The sequence below is a fragment of the Anas platyrhynchos genome, chromosome 2 (assembly GCF_047663525.1).
Source record: "Anas platyrhynchos isolate ZD024472 breed Pekin duck chromosome 2, IASCAAS_PekinDuck_T2T, whole genome shotgun sequence".
Taxonomy (NCBI): domain Eukaryota; kingdom Metazoa; phylum Chordata; class Aves; order Anseriformes; family Anatidae; genus Anas; species Anas platyrhynchos.
Genome location: NC_092588.1, coordinates 35,493,559 through 35,510,814, shown reverse-complemented (window position 1 = coordinate 35,510,814; position 17,256 = coordinate 35,493,559). Strand labels below are relative to the sequence as shown.

General features: G+C 35.0%; 1 protein-coding gene across 2 annotated transcripts in view; it reads left to right on the top strand.

Moving 5' to 3' along the window:
- PREX2 (phosphatidylinositol-3,4,5-trisphosphate dependent Rac exchange factor 2) overlaps positions 1-17,256 on the top strand; it is a 175,572-nt gene that overhangs the window by 72,074 nt on the left and 86,242 nt on the right. For both annotated transcript variants that reach the window (XM_027452319.3, XM_013099335.5), the window contains 9 exons: positions 2,920-3,064; positions 4,578-4,678; positions 9,466-9,569; positions 10,931-10,980; positions 11,556-11,631; positions 12,179-12,251; positions 13,410-13,552; positions 13,705-13,797; positions 15,190-15,338. In XM_027452319.3, the coding sequence (XP_027308120.1) occupies positions 2,920-3,064; positions 4,578-4,678; positions 9,466-9,569; positions 10,931-10,980; positions 11,556-11,631; positions 12,179-12,251; positions 13,410-13,552; positions 13,705-13,797; positions 15,190-15,338 (934 nt within the window). The remainder of the gene's footprint in view (positions 1-2,919; positions 3,065-4,577; positions 4,679-9,465; positions 9,570-10,930; positions 10,981-11,555; positions 11,632-12,178; positions 12,252-13,409; positions 13,553-13,704; positions 13,798-15,189; positions 15,339-17,256) is intronic.

The following is a 17,256-nucleotide window of genomic DNA, read 5'->3' as shown; positions in this document are numbered from 1 at the left end:
ACAGATTTTCTAAGTTTCTTCATGCAGATGATTCAACATGAAATGGTACAGAATACACCCACAACCACATCTTTGATCCATTCTCCCCTATCCAAGAAAGTAACAAATCACCATTGCAAACAACTGTCTTTTGAATCACTGAATTAAGGTGGAAGAATACTTGGCTGAAATATAATCCTGATCTCTAATGTGACCACAAATAACCTTGTGTATTGAAGGTGAACCCAGCACAAAATAGATGATGCATCATCATCTTCTGGAGCTAATTTCATTTGCAAGCTAAAATATCCTAATCAGTGAGGATGTATGGAGCCTCAGTACTGAAAGAAAATATGACCTTGTAGTCAGATCTGTGTTTCTGTTCCTGGTTAGTGTAGATTTTCTGTGTCCTGTTTCAGTAGCCATTGTTTCGTGCCTCTGTTGTAAATGGAGGATAAGAATACTTTCTTTGGTCTTTTAAAGTTGAATACTGTATTTGTATAACATCTGCTGTAGGACCAGAGTTTCAACTACAATGTCTGAGCCCTGGCTAACTAACAGTGCCATCAAGAATTAATAGTGAAAAAGCTAAAAAGTTGCTTTAGAGGTCTAAAAGCTCAACATTTTAGAATAAAAAATGAAAACCAATGTGCTAGAGATGATGTCAAATACAACAACAACAAACAGTTTCATAGAATCATAGAATATCCATATCCCAAGTTGGAAGGGACCCATAAGGATCATCGAGTCCAACTCCTGGAACTGCACAGGTCTACCCAAAGTTTTAGACCATGTGAGTAAGTGCACAGTCCAAACGCTTCTTAAATTCAGGCAGGCTTGGTGCAGTGACTACTTCACTGGGGAGCCTGTTCCAGTATGCAATCACCCTTTTGGTGAAGAACCTCTTCCTGATGTCTAGCCTAAACCTCCCCTGCCTCAGCTTGACACCATTTTTCAAAACATCTGTATAAACAAAGCAGGATGTATCAACTTAATTGCAGGCAAGTTGCCAAATTACTCAGGAACTAAACAGATACCTTTTTAGAATTCAAATATTGTATCTGAATGTAGCTATAAGCATTTTCCTATTTACTGTGAACATAAAGATGCTTAAATTGTATATTTACTTAATAAGGTGTGGAGCCTGTTCATGCGAGAATGTATTTATAGACAATTACACTGAGGTCTAAGTGACAGCGCATGTGAGAACAGTGCTTTGTCTCCTTTGCAAGTGAGACACCAGCTACATCAAATGTACACACTTTACAAATCTCTTGGGCTATGGGCGGGTGTTGTTTGAATCACTGCCCCCTTACTGCACGGTGTGGCAGGACTTGCCCACACATTCCTTCACAGCAGTGCTGTGGACCCCACATCTCATGCAGAACCATGGATAGCAGTGATCACCAGACTAGATAAATAAAGAATATGGATCATGGAAATACAGCTTGAGTATGCCATGTAGCTGGAGCTTTCTGGACCATTAGTATTGGGAGATTTGGAGATTCAATGTACTTAGGGAAGCTCAACCTATGCCGTTATTTGGAGTCCATAAAGCAGAAGCTGAACAGAAGGGAGAGGATGCCCCAGGTGAAATACTTTAACAGAAATTTCAGTGGTTATTGAATTAATAACTAGGACCACTTTATAGATTTTATTTCTTTGGCTAAGAGAAATCAAGCCAAATTAGAAACTTTTTGCTGGTATTTCTTTCAGTTTAGGGGCTTTCATGTAACCATCTGAAGCATTCAAAAGGTTAGATTTTTTTTTTAATTGGTGAACATTTTCAAGGCTGATGGTGCTGTGATGCTGCTGATGATTCAAACAGTCAGCACAAATAAAAACATCAATGCCCTATTAGCTCCAAAAGAAGTATACTGGCTAGATTTTCTTTTCCTGGGAATAAGTCAGGTTTTATGTTTGTATGGCATTACCACTAACCAGTTCGTGGGTAATGAGAGACACTTCTGTATCCGAGACCAATTTGTTATCTTTTTCTTATGCCATGTAACATTTTTTTCTGTCTTTTTTTTTCTTTTTTTTTTTTTTTTAAATTATAGAAGTGTCAGACTACTACTCATATTGATTATATACAGCTAAAGTTTTAGAAATGTGCAAATCTAGAGAGAAGCTGAGAACATGTATATAAGACATTCCTGAAATGTGTGGTTTTATCCTGAATTAAGATGGTTTATAGAGAAAATACATGGGTTATGAAGGTCTGTGGTATTCATTGGGAGAACAAGCTTCTGTGAGTGACCAATATGATACATAATTCAACAAGAACTGTTTTCAATCATCTGCTATTCAGAAAATGTAATGATTTTCCTGAGAAGAAAAACAGGAAAAAATAAGAAGAAATGTTTAACTAACCCCCTCGATAGATTTTGGTTGTTGAGAAAGTCCCCCCAAAAATAAAAATCAAGTTGTGCATGTGATTTTGTGGAAAAGGGCTAAACTAATCCTCTATGAAACTAACAAGTATGTAAGAGATAATTAGTTACAGTTAATTGAAAAACTGAAAAATGTTCGTGAAAAATTTTGTGAAAATGTGAGAATTTTTATTATCAGATGACAAGAGTGAAAATATGGACCTTTTACTTTAAATTTGTGAAGACTCCTTCTTTCTGAACATTCATATGCTGAAGTCATTGAAAATCACAGCATTAATATTTATTACTGCAATATCAATGGTGATGTTGGTATAGGTGTACATTTTCATTAACAATTTGACTTCACTGTGAGGAATTTACAGATATAATTTGATTATGCTTTATGAAGGTTAGATGTTCATAAATAGATCTTGATTCTGAGAAAAATAATGGAAAAAACTCCTTTTACTTTTTTATATGTAGAATATTAGTATTACTTGTCCATTCTGTTGAAGACTGAAATATAATGACGGTATCACTTCATAAAATTTTATTGTATTTTTGACAGGTTTAAAATTGGGCATGGAACAAGACACTTGGGTGATGATCTCTGAGCAAGGAGAAAGACTATACAAAATGATGTGCAAACAAGGGAATCTCATCAAAGACAGGAAGAGGAAATTAACCACTTTCCCCAAGTGCTTTCTTGGAAGGTATTACATGCATTTTATAGCATGATTTTTAAGCAGCTTTTATATCTTCTTTGGGATTTTACGAAAACCACACTTTATTTGTAATGTCTGTTAGGACTATTTGCCTCCCAGAATTTAGCCAAAATGTAAATTGTTCTGCCTGAAATTTATGGATATGTACTCAAATCCCAAAGTACCTTTTTAAAGGGCCAAGGCTGCAAAGGCATGTTGAACATAGAAAATGCATCAAATAAAATAGTTTCTTTAGATAAATAATTCTCAACTGTTTTTGATGCATTTTAGAGTGCCAAATTTGCTTTAATCCTCTTTAAAAATCTGTCTCTAAAACTGTTCCCTTCTCCTCTTGTCTGAACATCAGGTATGGAGTTATTAAAGGCAATTTATATGTTTAAAAATTAAACCCTGTCAAGAGGAGGATCTTTAGAATGTCATAATGTACCTATGGCTTAAGGAGACTGAATGCACAAGGAGGAGAAAGCAATAGGTAGCATGATATCACATATGTTACAGAAAAACATTTTTGGGGACAGAAAGTTTATCCCTTATTTCATCTGACTGTAAGGCAGATTAGCATGGAGTATTTTTCTATAGTACAGTGATTGTTTTACACAAGCACATTGTGATGAAGATCCTCACTGCTGTGTTCAAAAGAGGAAACAAAATAAGAGATTTTCAGGTACTGTCCAAAGTCATGTAGCTGGTGAGAGTTGAAATGAGGATTAAGATTAATTATTGAGTTGTGATTGAATCATCTCCTTAGAGCGACTGTTGGAAGGAGATAAACAATATGCTCCTGGTATGGAGCCACGTAAAACATTTAAACTGACTGTCAAAAGTTTGCTTTTCTGTTCCATCTTTGAAGTGGATCCTTCCAAAGTATGCTTTTGCTTGTCTGTGGGTCAACAGTTAAAACCCATTAATGTGGATGTTGCACTGCCTCACTACACTGCTATTTTGATTTTTAACAGACATGCAAATATTTTATGTACCATAAAATTGATATCTCTGAACTGCATCAGATTTACTGTGAAATAAACTTGGTATTTCTTGGATGTGCGCTATATGCTTTGTTTATGTGCTCAGGATGTCTCAGAAATAACAGGCCTACTGTTCTATCATGCTGCAATTATGGTCTGCCTTCAGAGGATATCTTCCCTGTGTAGGTGCAGTAGGTGTGCCTGGGATTTTCTTATATTTGACTGTCTAGTCAAATTTGTCTATTCTACTTTAGAAAATCATGGAAAACAAAGGCATATTTATCATGTGCCTAGATAAAACTTCTGAACAGAAAAGAAAAGACATGTCAAGGGAAACCTTTATGTATTATATCTAAATGATAAAAAGTGGAAATTATTTTTTAAAAGATGATATGACATTCTAAAGTTCATTCTAAAGGCTTAAGAAGCACTTACTAAGTAAGGAACATTGCTTGTCTTGCAACTAAGAAGAAAATGTAGTAGACGTAGTGGAATGACATTTCAATTTTTCTTTTTTTGTATCTGTTTTAATTCAGTGAATTTGTGTCCTGGTTATTGGAAATTGGAGAGATACACAAATCTGAAGAAGGCGTTCATCTTGGCCAAGCTTTATTAGAGAATGGCATTATCCATCATGGTAAATATAATTAGTTTTAACTTACTTGTTTTCAAGGTAATTGTTGTAATTAGAGTGGACTTAATTTTGTTTGATAAAATGATGGTCTCATTAATGCAAGGCAGCTTGTTGAATCTGCATTATATCCTTACAGGGACCTCATGGGGCCCTTGCCCATGCCTAGAAGATTTACTGGATAACCTCCATGGATATAACTAGATTAGATCTGTGCTGTTGGGATCACAATGTTGCAAACAGGGACCTACAGAAACATTGCTATTCTGTTATAACTTTGAGGTGAAGAAAGGAGGGCAGAGTTTTTTTAAGAATTTAAGCTTTTTATTTAGGCTAGGCCTTTTAGGGACACATGTTTGAATTAGCATTGTAGATAGCAAAAAATGTTACAGCTGGCTGCTGATAAATATGCCTGATCCTCTGTTAGGAATTACAAGTTTAGCAGGTAAAACCAACCAAGAACACAAAAGTTTAAACATTTGAATTTTCAGGCCCTGTTTGTCCCTGGTTTGTAGAGTTGCTAAAATTCAAATTTTTATGCTTGAATTTTCAGTCAACTATTTGTGCTAAGCTCATTCTGGAGAGAAGCATCACTGAAATGGTTTAGTTTTTGAGCCAAAAAGGTTTGATTTCTTGAGGTAATTTGAATTGGCAGCATTTTTCATATCAAGCCTTCTTACCACAGCAGGTTCTTGTCTCTTTTCCTTTTGGAAGTTATAATCCATCAGGATTATAAGCAAAGTGAAGATGCTTCCACTTTTTAAGGCATGTTTGATTTAGTTAGGTTCAGTAACTTTAAAAATCAGTTAGTGAAAGAGTTGCAAACTTAGGTGCTGTTCTGGCATAGATCCAGGGTGTAAATTTAGAAGGAATCATTGATAATTTACATTTTGATACATAAATACTTCAACCAGTAATTGATTCAATACTTACTTTGTGCGTTCTTTGCCACCATGGTTTCAGTGTTCTTGGCTGAAAGGAAAGCGGGAGTAACTGAGTGCCACTTGGCTATGTGCGTTTTGAATATACACTGAGTAGGAGGAAAAACATTGAAGTTATTCATCAGTAGTCATGTAATCTTTAATGCTTTAATGTCAGTCTACATGATTTTCTTCAACCATCATTCAAATGTCAGATGCTATTATGTTTACTACACACACAGAATTGTTTTCAATGGAATGATTCTGTTGCCAAAGATTCTTCTCCTGATCTTGTAATTTACATCCCAAATACACTGATAGACTTTCTCAATACAGAGTTAAATGAATATTGTGTAATTTCATGAGATAAAAGGGTAATTATATTAGAGCACAGAAATTTGAGCCAGACATGCTACTTTGAATAGTGGATCCAGCTGTGGTTCAGTGAAAATAGAACTCTTAAAATAAAGTTGAATGAACCATCTGTTTTCATAGAGGGAGCAAGGGAGAAAGAAAGTTTGGCTGTTACTCACATTGCAAATGCTGTAGGGGGCTTTGTTAGATTTAGCATATTCTAGCATATGCTTCATTCTAGCCATGCAAGACCCACACTGTGATGGACATTGTTTTACTTCCTGGTGTGTGAACTCTGGCAAGTTATGGCTGTTCTGTGTTTTTTTTTTTTTTTCCAGTTTTGCAAAAGGAAAAAACAGTTTATATGTTGCTATCCTAAATCCACCTGGTGGCATTCTCTTATATCTGAAACAGTGTAAAATTGATCAGCCAATGTACTTAGATACTGTGTCTGGTCACTCGTTGCTGATGGTTAGAGGTGGAAGCTTCCTCTCAAGGCAATAAGGAGCTTTGTAGTTACAAAAATATCTGAATATCAGCTTATTTTAAATATCAGATGATTTAAAATAAATAGGTATTTATATGGTTGTGCAGTTCCTGGATTGGTGTACTGATCTGAGTAAATATTATGGTGGCAGAAAAGTAAAAGTAAAGACCAGTTGAAACCTGATCATTTCCCTTTTCTTGGCATATGCCCTATAAAATACTTATCTCCAAACAAAGTACACATAGATGGTTGGCAGTGACACACAAAACAACTTGGTGTCCTTATGTAGTAATGAGCATTTTATCATACTTAACTGTTTGAAACTATGGACTTGCAAATGTACAGCTCATACTAGTTGATACTAGTAGCTGATAGATGATCCATTCTTCCTCTTGAGCCAAATCACATCTATATCATAGAACGCTAGGACAACCCACCCCTCCTCACACCCAATGAATAGTGATTTACAGCTTCTCTCACAGCTTCCCTCAATATATTTAGTAGGTAACACAATGCAGTTCAATCAGGAACATCCTTGTTTGGTTTCCTTGCTTTCTAGGGTGCAGGATGTGCCAGGTCTGTGGGCCTGCTCCCATAGGTTTTGGAGTACCGTGTGTAAATAAGGGCTGCAAAGAACCCTACAAATGACTACAAACACTACAAAGCAATGCTCTTCAGAGTGCAGAGCCTGTTCTGTTCTTTATGGACATGCAAGAATGGAAAGGTGCTTTGGAGTCATGGTTCCTTCTCTGTGCATCTCTGTAACAGCAAGGAACAGTTTGACCTTAAGCAATATGATCCCGGCAGTGTTTCTTTCTTTCTTTCTTTCTTTCTTTCTTTCTTTCTTTCTTTCTTTCTTTCTTTCTTTCTTTCTTTCTCTCTTTCTCTCTTTCTCTCTTTCTCTCTTTCTCTCTTTCTCTCTTTCTCTCTTTCTCTCTTTCTCTCTTTCTCTCTTTCTCTCTTTCTCTCTTTCTCTCTTTCTCTCTTTCTCTCTTTCTCTCTTTCTCTCTTTCTCTCTTTCTCTCTTTCTTTCTTTCTTTCTTTCTTTCTTTCTTTCTTTCTTTCTTTCTTTCTTTCTTTCTTTCTTTCTTTCTTTCTTTCTTTCTTTCTTTCTTTCTTTCTTTCTTTCTTTCTTCTTTTTCTGTCTTCTGTAGTTACTGGTTTTAAAAACTCTTAATGTACATTGATCTACTGGAATATATCTTTTCTCCAACAGTAACAATTTATTTTTAATTACAGAACTAGAAGGTATCTTTTATTCCTGAGTTAAACGGTCACAGTCCAGTAAAATCAATTTCAATACTTATGCTAGGCATTATATATGAGAATTTTGTAGTCTGTATCTGATGTACTGGGAGCTAATGATATGTAAAAAGCTAAGGGGTCATTGTAGATAAATCACCTCAGCACATACCATAAGTTCAAGGCAATCAGAATAATGTCCTTTACAATCAGTAGATATATCAAGTGCAGGTAGAGAAGTTATTTTGTTTTGCATGACACTGGTGAAAACACTGTATATATGATGTCCTGATTTATGTCCATGTGTCAGATGATTGGTGGATATACTGAAGAGCTTGACAGTGTGTGAAAAATGATGCAATGGTTAGAGAAGACACCTTACTATGTAAAGTCTGTGGTGCTCAACTACATTTTTGAAGAGGATAATGGATTGATATTGTAAAAAAAAAAAAGATATTATACTATATAATATATTATATAATATATTATTATAAACAAAGACATTAAAGAATTACAGAATCATTAGGGTTGGAAAAGATCTCTAAAATCATCTAGTCCAACTGTCCACCTACCACCAATATTACCCACTAAACCATGTCCCCACATCTGTCTTTTTCTTAAACACCTTCAGGTGTGACTTCCCTGGGCAACCTGTTCCAATGCCTAACCACTTCTGAGAAGGAATTTTTTCCTAATATCCAACCTAAACCTCCCCTGGCACAACTTGAGGCCATTCCCTTTTGTCCTATCACTAGTTATATGTCAGAAGAGGCCAACCCCCAGCTCCCCACACTTTCCTTTCAGGTAGTTGTAGAGAGTAATAAGGTCTCCTTTGAGCCTCCTCTTCTCCAGGCTAAACAATCCCAGTTCCCTCAGCCACTCCTCATAAGACTCAACTTATGATAGCCTCCTTTAATAGTAGATGGCATGCAAATTTCCTTTCAAATTAAAGCTTAAATTTTCAAGCAAACCAATAATAAATACAGTATCCCAGGATGGTGCCAGTGCTTCCTGCTGTCCTCAGTCATCAATTGAATCAGCTTTTTTTCAGAAGGCCTTACTGTAGTCCTGTTTCCATGAGAAGTTTTGTATCATATGATGTGAATTTTGATGAAATATTTGAAGTTGTGAGGTTTGTTGTTGAAATCTTTTAAAACTGCTGAATGGAAATCCTCCTGCTAAGATCCTTTTTCAGGGGTCTTTGGTGATGAGGACCATGTATATTGACTTAACAGATGATTGCAAGTCTCTTGCACAGAAGACCTTCAGCTGGCTATATATAGAGGAAGACAGGCCTTCTTTGCTCTCAAGTGCAGGACTATTCAAATGTGTTATGAAGGGTTCTTTATCGACTCATCTGAGATTGGCCTTAGCAAGAATTAGAACAGGAAATAATGTAAAACAATACATTGATAATGGCAAAAGAAGCTGTCTTTTTGGCTATTTGATTGATAAAGGTTGCAAATGCATTGAACACACTTAAATACCTGATGTTCTAGGCTGTTCCAGGCTGTTTATCGTTCTTATTCTTTGCCCATTACTTAAATTTTTTTTGTTTCCTGTGGGCTACTTAAATGTTGTGAGAATATCATCATCAGTGACATAAAGGAACTTAGGGCAGATAATTTATTCATGTTTCCTACCCTCCCTGTCTGAAATCTATCATGTAACAGACTATTATTTGAAGGAATGACTTTGCCCTTCTTTTTGTGTATTTCTGTAGAAAGTAACCTGGCTATACATGTGGTGTTTTTTTTTTTTTTTTTTTTTTTTTTTTTTTTTTAATTCAGTTACAGATAAGCACCAATTCAAACCTGAGCACATGCTGTACAGATTCCGATACGATGATGGAACATACTATCCAAGAAACGAGATGCAGGAAGTGATTTCTAAGGTACATAATGGAACATTTGCTATTATTAGGAAGAATGCACCAGAAATCGAGATTCTGCTTGAGAAATAAAATAAAATATTATGCTAGAACACATAACATTCCTTCACGCTTGCCTGACTTTATATTTATGTGAATCAAACTTAATTTTCCATTTGTAAGGGAAGATCTTGCCTTGTTGTTACATATTTTAAATATGGAATTAAAAATGTATTTTAATTACTTCATGATTTCATATGTGGGATGCATTGCCTGTGTTTCTGGGTAATTCTGAGGTTGGCATTTCAGTGCATTGCATTTTTCAATCCATTTTAATAGATTTGAACTTACATATAGATTAAAAAAAATAAAAATCAGTGTCTTGTATTAGTGTCTTAACAAGGCAGTAAATCAAGAGTCACATAGATGTTTCAACATGGGTATTAGTATCCATCTACACTACTAGGTGTAACACTTCTATTGAACAACGTTGTCTTTAAACTCATCTCATGATTTTGACATAGAAAATTGCAGTGTCTTGGATATTGCATTACAATGGCACTCACTTTCTGCTGGCATTGTTAATGTAAGCTAAATGTAGGAGAATCTTCAATACCAAATTCTAGCAGGCATGACAATGTAGAATGAAACCTGTTTTGACACAATTTTTTATTGTTATATATGTTTTGTCGTGCATGTTATAAAGATAATTGTTTTTTTTTGTTGGTTTTTTTTTTTTTTTTTTTTTGATAGTCTGCTAAGGAATGCTTATGTGATTTCTTTTTCTTAATGCTATTTTCTGATGGTAGTATCTTAAATTCCTTCAAGCATTCTATTTTTGTTTTCAATTGAAAATGTATTACATCTTTTCACATCTTCAAATCATTTTTATTTTTATGCTTACTGTTTAGTTGTAATTTTACTTTGTATATATATATAAAAAAGGTACTTATGCGTGTAATATTTATTTATTTATTTTTTTTACTTTAATTGCTTGTTTTGTGTGTAGAGCACCAATCAGTGATTTGGAAAACCTTAATGCATAGAACCATTACTTTATCTTTCAAGTTTTGTGTACTTTTTTTTTTTTTTTTTTCAAAATACTATACCTTAATTATTATTTTTTTAAATTCTACCTTAAAGCTGATCCTTATTTCATGTGTATCAGTTGGTTATAAATGATTTATGTCTCATGATTTTTATGTCAATATAGTTATCTGGAAATAGTAAGTTTTGGCACATAAAGAAATTTGAATAGTTTTGTTTTGCTAGCTAAGTGAAACATCTAGCTTTTTTACTGTGTCCATTCCTCTCATGTTCTCTGGGGTGTGAATATGTAACAACATTATAATCCATGTAAGTAACCTCATCTTTCTCTTTTACAGGGTGTACGACTGTACTGTCGCCTTCACAGTCTCTTCACCCCAGTAATTAGGTGAGTCTAGTTAGGAAATCCTTGGAGACTCATTCAAGAGAAGTACGTATTCTGAAGATACTGTGTTTGAATGTGGGAACCTAACCCACCTTTCTAAGATTGGTCTTTGGGGAGAAATCAGAAAAGGCTGAAGGGCTATAAAGTGTAACTGCATCATAAAATGAGTGCAAACTCAATCCAAGATTATCTTTTTTTTTCCAGACTTTTAGAGCCATCTAGATGGCTGATAGATGTGCTTATATGCTTACTGTAGATATTAATATACTCACTTCTTTACTAACGTTCCATTACTCATTTGTAGAATCTCAGCTGCAAGAAGGCAGCTATCTTTATGTTGCAGTGACAAAGTAAGATATGGTCAACCTTCCCCTTTCTGTCTACACTGAAAGGTTTGACTTGCTTTACTCCAGAGGCAGCTTCTGAAGCTCTGTTTCTGAACCACTAAAAAATGGTCAATTCATGCTTGTACTAACTTGTATAGAACATAAGTGGTTTTTGTTTGTTGTTTTTAGTTTAGGCTCTATTGACCTTTTGCTTCATATATATACCTACATATATATTTTTGTTTTGGACAGGGATAAAGATTATCACCTGAGAACCTACAAATCTGTAGTCATGGCTAACAAACTCATAGACTGGTTGATTGCACAGGCAAGTGTATACCTTTGGATTTATGTGCTTTTCTAAATACTGCATTTAAATTATGATTTGAAAGGTAGTGATGTGGAATAACATACACTTTGTATAAGAACAGTGTGTGCGTGTGCACGTGCACGCATATTTGTGTGTAATCCTCTTAACCAGTAAAGTAACAGAAATCAGCTGTCAACAGCCATGCTATTCATCCCTTTTGTACTTCCTTATTTACAATGGAACTTTAAATGTTTTAATGAGACTTAGCTTTGTAATTCAGCATGTGATATTTTTCAAGGCTTAAAATGAAATGGATAGCCCTGAAAACCCTAAATTACTAGCTGGAAGTCAGTACCAATTTGCTGTTATGATTCTGTTTTATTTTAAGCAAACCAGGAACAAGAACAGGGCAACCTGTTCATTCAGTCAACATGTACCAGCTTTATAAAATAGAAGTAAAAAATCTCAATACTTTTATACTTGCCCAGTGAGACTATACCACTGTGAATAGAATCCATTTTACTTATATATTAAAATATAAAGAAAATATGCTATGGTTTAACAGGGGGATTGCCGGACCAGGGAGGAAGCTATGATCTTTGGTGTAGCTCTTTGTGATAATGGGTTTATGCACCATGGTAAGTAAATACATTCTATACAAGGTACCTCTTGTTTAATGCCATCTACATAGTAGGAAGGAAATGCAGGCGCTGTTAAAGATATTACAGACGGTATAGGAAATTCGTTCATTATATCACTGGAGAAACCTATGATACAATCTTGAAGAAGAAGAAAAATATCTATTGTATACTCTAAAAATTATTTTCAATCAATTTTAAAGCATATACTGAGGGTTTCATCTTTCAAAGGATTTAGGGGTGGAATTTTGATGAACCACATTGAAAGAAAATTCTTAAGCACATTTGCGCAGGTGAGCCTGAAGATAGACCTTGAGGAAATATGTAGGAAAATAAAGGAATAATTTTTGAAGGAATGAATTAAGTGTTGTGAAGCATGACTTTAAATATGTGAAGTGGTGACAGCCAGAGAAAGTGGACTGTAGAAAATGTAGAAATGTAGAAAAATAATAAAGACAGCACAGAACAAAGAAGAAGGGAGAGAAGAGCAGAAATATGTGGAGTACGAAAAATGAGAACAGGTTCTATTTAATACCATCAGAGGGAAGATTTCAGTGAAATGATTGAAGCAGTGGGTCATTTACTGGAATAAAGAAAAAGAAGTCATTTTCTCATCAGCTTGTTTAGATAAGGAGGAAGAATTAACTTTTTCTCAGACAGCGTTCACTTTTGCCTTTGATTTTTGAACATACAAACTGCATCTGTCTGCTGTTCTAGTTGCTTCCACATCCCCAGCAAACCCATTTCTAATACTGAACATGGTGTACTTCATTCATGCACTTGAAGAGTGCCAGAACTTGGTGGTGAGCATTTCCAACAGCTGTCCAACAGAACTTTTCAAAATCATGTTCTTAAACCAATTTCAGGAAGAAACCTTGTGCTTAGCATTTTCACTAAAACCAGGCTAAGCTAGTCTTCCTAACCTTGGTGAAATCTAAATACAGTAGCTGAAAATAAACTTAGTGATACCTACCTATAATGGATCCAGAAAAAATAGAGTTGCTAATGTTAAAAATTAAGTTTTCCTTAGCTTCACACAAAAAGTAGTTTGCTAGCATTTAATTTGTACACGTTCAGTATATTATGGGTAATAAAAACATGCTATTCAAGAATTCAAAAGAAGAACAGGATTAATGTTTGTGTTTCTGTGTCATACAGTGTTAGAGAAAAGTGAATTTAAAGATGAACCACTGTTGTTCCGTTTTTATGCGGATGAAGAAATGGAAGGGTCAAATATGAAGCACAGACTGATGAAACATGATTTGAAAGTAGTGGAAAATGTCATAGCTAAGTCATTATTGGTGAGTTAAACCAAATTATCATATGTTTTGATGATTAAAAACCAAATTGATTGTAGTGACAGTAAATTAGCACTGTGTATTTTTTTTTTTTAATGGAGCTATATTTACTAAATGCCTTTCTGAACAATCTTTTGAACAATTCTATTTTTCAGATTAAATCTAATGAAGGCACCTATGGTTTTGGTTTAGAAGATAGAAATAAGGTGCCAATTATTAAAGTGGTGGAGAAAGGATCCAATGCTGAGGTATTAAATATTATAAATTATCTTTCTTGTTTTATTGACTTGCTCACAGGTGTATGATTTATATATCAGTTAAGAAAATGTGTGATAGCAGATGATAATACAATAATTTGAGAACTTTTCAAGTTAGCTATGATTATTATGCTTTTTTCATTTTGTTTTGCTTTGTTTCTTTAAAATTGAGCTGTGACCATTAGCAACATTTATTTTATACAGAGGTAATTTGTTATGAGTTTTGAAAAAGTAATGGTTTTATTTTAATGCTTTAAAAATATTCCAGTGGTTACATTACTCATGAATGGAATAAACATCCTTCAGTAGAATATGAAATGAATATAGAACAGTACTCTAGTCTGTAGGTTGCACTTGATGTATTTCATAATAGAGGATGTATCAAGCAATTCTAGAATTTAAAAATCTGAATAAATAAATCATAGCCTTTCAGTTTGTTAGTATTGCTTTAGTTGTTATTTGGGTAATTTAATACTGTTCTAGTGAATTTTATGGGAGTCTCTATATGTGTAAATATACAGAAATAAGAGGGAAAAAAAAAAGACTTGGACTTCAAGCCCTTCTATTTCTAAGTCCCACATCTCATTGTGGGATAAAAATTATGATAAAAACAGATATGACAGAAAAACAGTACAATACAACTGCAACCACAGAACTATATCCAGAGATCTTTTGCTGTTGGCTTTGCATAATTCCATATGGTCTTTTCAGGAGTCAGGTTCTGTCATGATCTCAGGTGGCACTAAGACTTTGCATGTGCCTTGAGCAGTTCTGTGTACTCCTGCCATCCTAGCTGGGAATGGTTTCTTTCTTGTTAGACTTCTTTAAAGATTGTATGCAATTTGGTTGCTGTACCATTGGTTCAAAAGTATGGCCATAAAACTTTCAAGGATACCATTCCGTTTTGGAGCTTAATAGGTATTCTCTTATTAAAATAGTCATCAGGTCCTTCCTTGTCAAAAGAAGCTTTAGCTCCTTTGGAGAATGACATGTGGGCAAATGAGGTAACATCAATAATATAATAACAACAATAATAGCAAAAAAAAAAAGCAAACAACTGGATCAGTGAAGGCTATTGTGTTAATTATTACAGATATTAACTAATATTGTAATACTTCAATAAAATCTTGACTGACAGTAGGACTTGTCGTTAGGTCTCTTCAGAAGGAGAGTTCAGAAGGAGTGACCTCAGTACACTTGAGGTCACTATAACCAATTCCAGAACCATTTTTTTGTGTGTCTTTTGAGTGTAGTTTGTGAAGGAGGCATAAAGAATTTTCTGTGTGTGTCATTATTCCTATTGGGGTTGCATGCAAGCAGAAGAAAACATAACGTTGGTGGTTATAAAAGGCAAACATCTACACAACTGTTATTGTTTTCTAGATGGCAGGCTTGGAGGTTGGGAAAAAAATCTTCGCCATTAACGGTGACCTGGTTTTTCTGCGACCCTTTAGTGAAGTGGATTGCTTCCTGAAAACGTGTTTAAACAGCAGAAAGCCCCTGCGGGTTCTTGTGAGCACTAAACCACGGGAGTAAGTTGTCATTCCTTTGGGGGAAGTTTTAGAAACTACAATTGAAGCGAATTTAAAAAGACAAGTGGAACTTCAAACAGCGCTATTGTGAAGTTATTTTAAATGCTTTGCCGAATCTCACTTTGTAAAGTCAAGCAATTTGATCTGCTTTGATTTTGTTTTATTAAATTTGTCAGTCAGCAAAAACAAAACACAAGTGCTTAGATCATCAGGTCTGCCACGTTAAGTACATGAAGAAACCGCAAGTGTAGATGAGGTTTCTTTGAATACATGGACAGTTTTGATCACTTATCTCTTACTTATGTTTATTAAACAAGTTCCTCTGTCTGGGGATTAGTTCCTGGTTTGGCAGAAGTTGGACTTTGTGATCTAATGGGCCTCTTTGGTATGTGTGCTGGTTGTGTAAACAACAGTAGCAAGTAAACTACTCCAGATCTTTGTGTAACAGCTGTATTTCTACACAATGATTTGACCACTGCAACCTGAGTAGAATTTTGTTACATAAAAGAAATACAAAGTGAGGCCTAATGCCTAGGTTTAGTAGATATGTTAATGAACATTGGTCTATCAGTAAAGTTGTTAATGGTTTCTGTGTAACAAAGAAAGAGGAGAATAAGAAACAGCAGTTGGGAGAAATTCTGATCAGGTTTTGCAGAGAAAGGAGGAACCCATCCTGTTTCTAGATAACACAGAGAGAGAGGGCTTTGGAAATGGCTCCACTGAAGCAGCAGAACAGAGATGTATTTCTCCTGACAATAAGCAGAGATGGCTTGAGAAATGCAGAGGCAACCAGAACAGGGAAAAGAGCAAAGAAAGAAATACGGCATAAAGTTGATCAATTGGACTGATAATACAAAAAAGAACAGCAACCAAACCAAAGAGCATCAAGAACACAGTAGGTGATAGTATTGTAGCAAACATAAAAAGCATATCCTAGCATTTCTTTAATGCAGATCTTGGATCAATTTCTGATCATGTTTTCTTCACAACTCACCAGTGAAGATGTGGGTGAATTTCAAGGATGACAGAGATTATCTAGTGAATGAGGAGTTCAGAGGAGTTTAAGAACTTGTTTTCTGTACTGCCTGCATTTTGTCAGAAGCTGCTACTAGCACAACTGTGTTGGCTGAAGAGACAACTATTCTCTCGTAATTTCTTAGCTGAAACTGCCAGTGATGTTCTGTTATAGTTTATTCATTAACATGTTCACAATGCATTTTTGTACAAATCTGTACAAATTTATAGGCCCCAATGGGATTTGGATCTCATGTGTGCTTCTAATTGTCTCCAAATGCTAAACATTCTGTATACCAGAAAAAAACTGAAAGTACAGGAAATGAAACAACGATACTGGTCAAATCTATCTGTAAATCCAACTTATTACAGTTCAAATATTTTAAATTCACTTTTCACCATCAATTTAGATTTGTCTGCTTTTGCACTAGCACATGAAGTCCAGTGCAAAGATCCCTTAAATAATAATGGAACTGACTCTGGAAGTAAAGACTGCAAAGTTAGATCAGTGCTGTGTTATGCATGACCTAAACAGCTTTGATAAGGGCTAATGCAGCTGTGTTGCTTTTTCTGGAACCTGAGCTGACATCCTGTTAGCTTACTTTGGGCAAGATCGGGGCTTCATTTTAAGGAGTAGATGTGAATTTTGATAACCAGAACAGTGTTTTTGTTGGTTATGGTTGTCAGTATTTCATATTACTGTTGCACTTAGACCAAGCAAGAACATAACATGATGGGCTTATAAACTGCATAAACGGTAGTATGCAGTTCCTTACAGAACTCATTGCTTTGCGTTGATGCTCAGAAAAGCTGCAGCCAAATTTTTTTTTTTTCAATAAATGTTGGCAAATTCTAACATAGATCTAGTCTCCACGGTGTTCTGCAGCTTGTATGACAAGGCCTG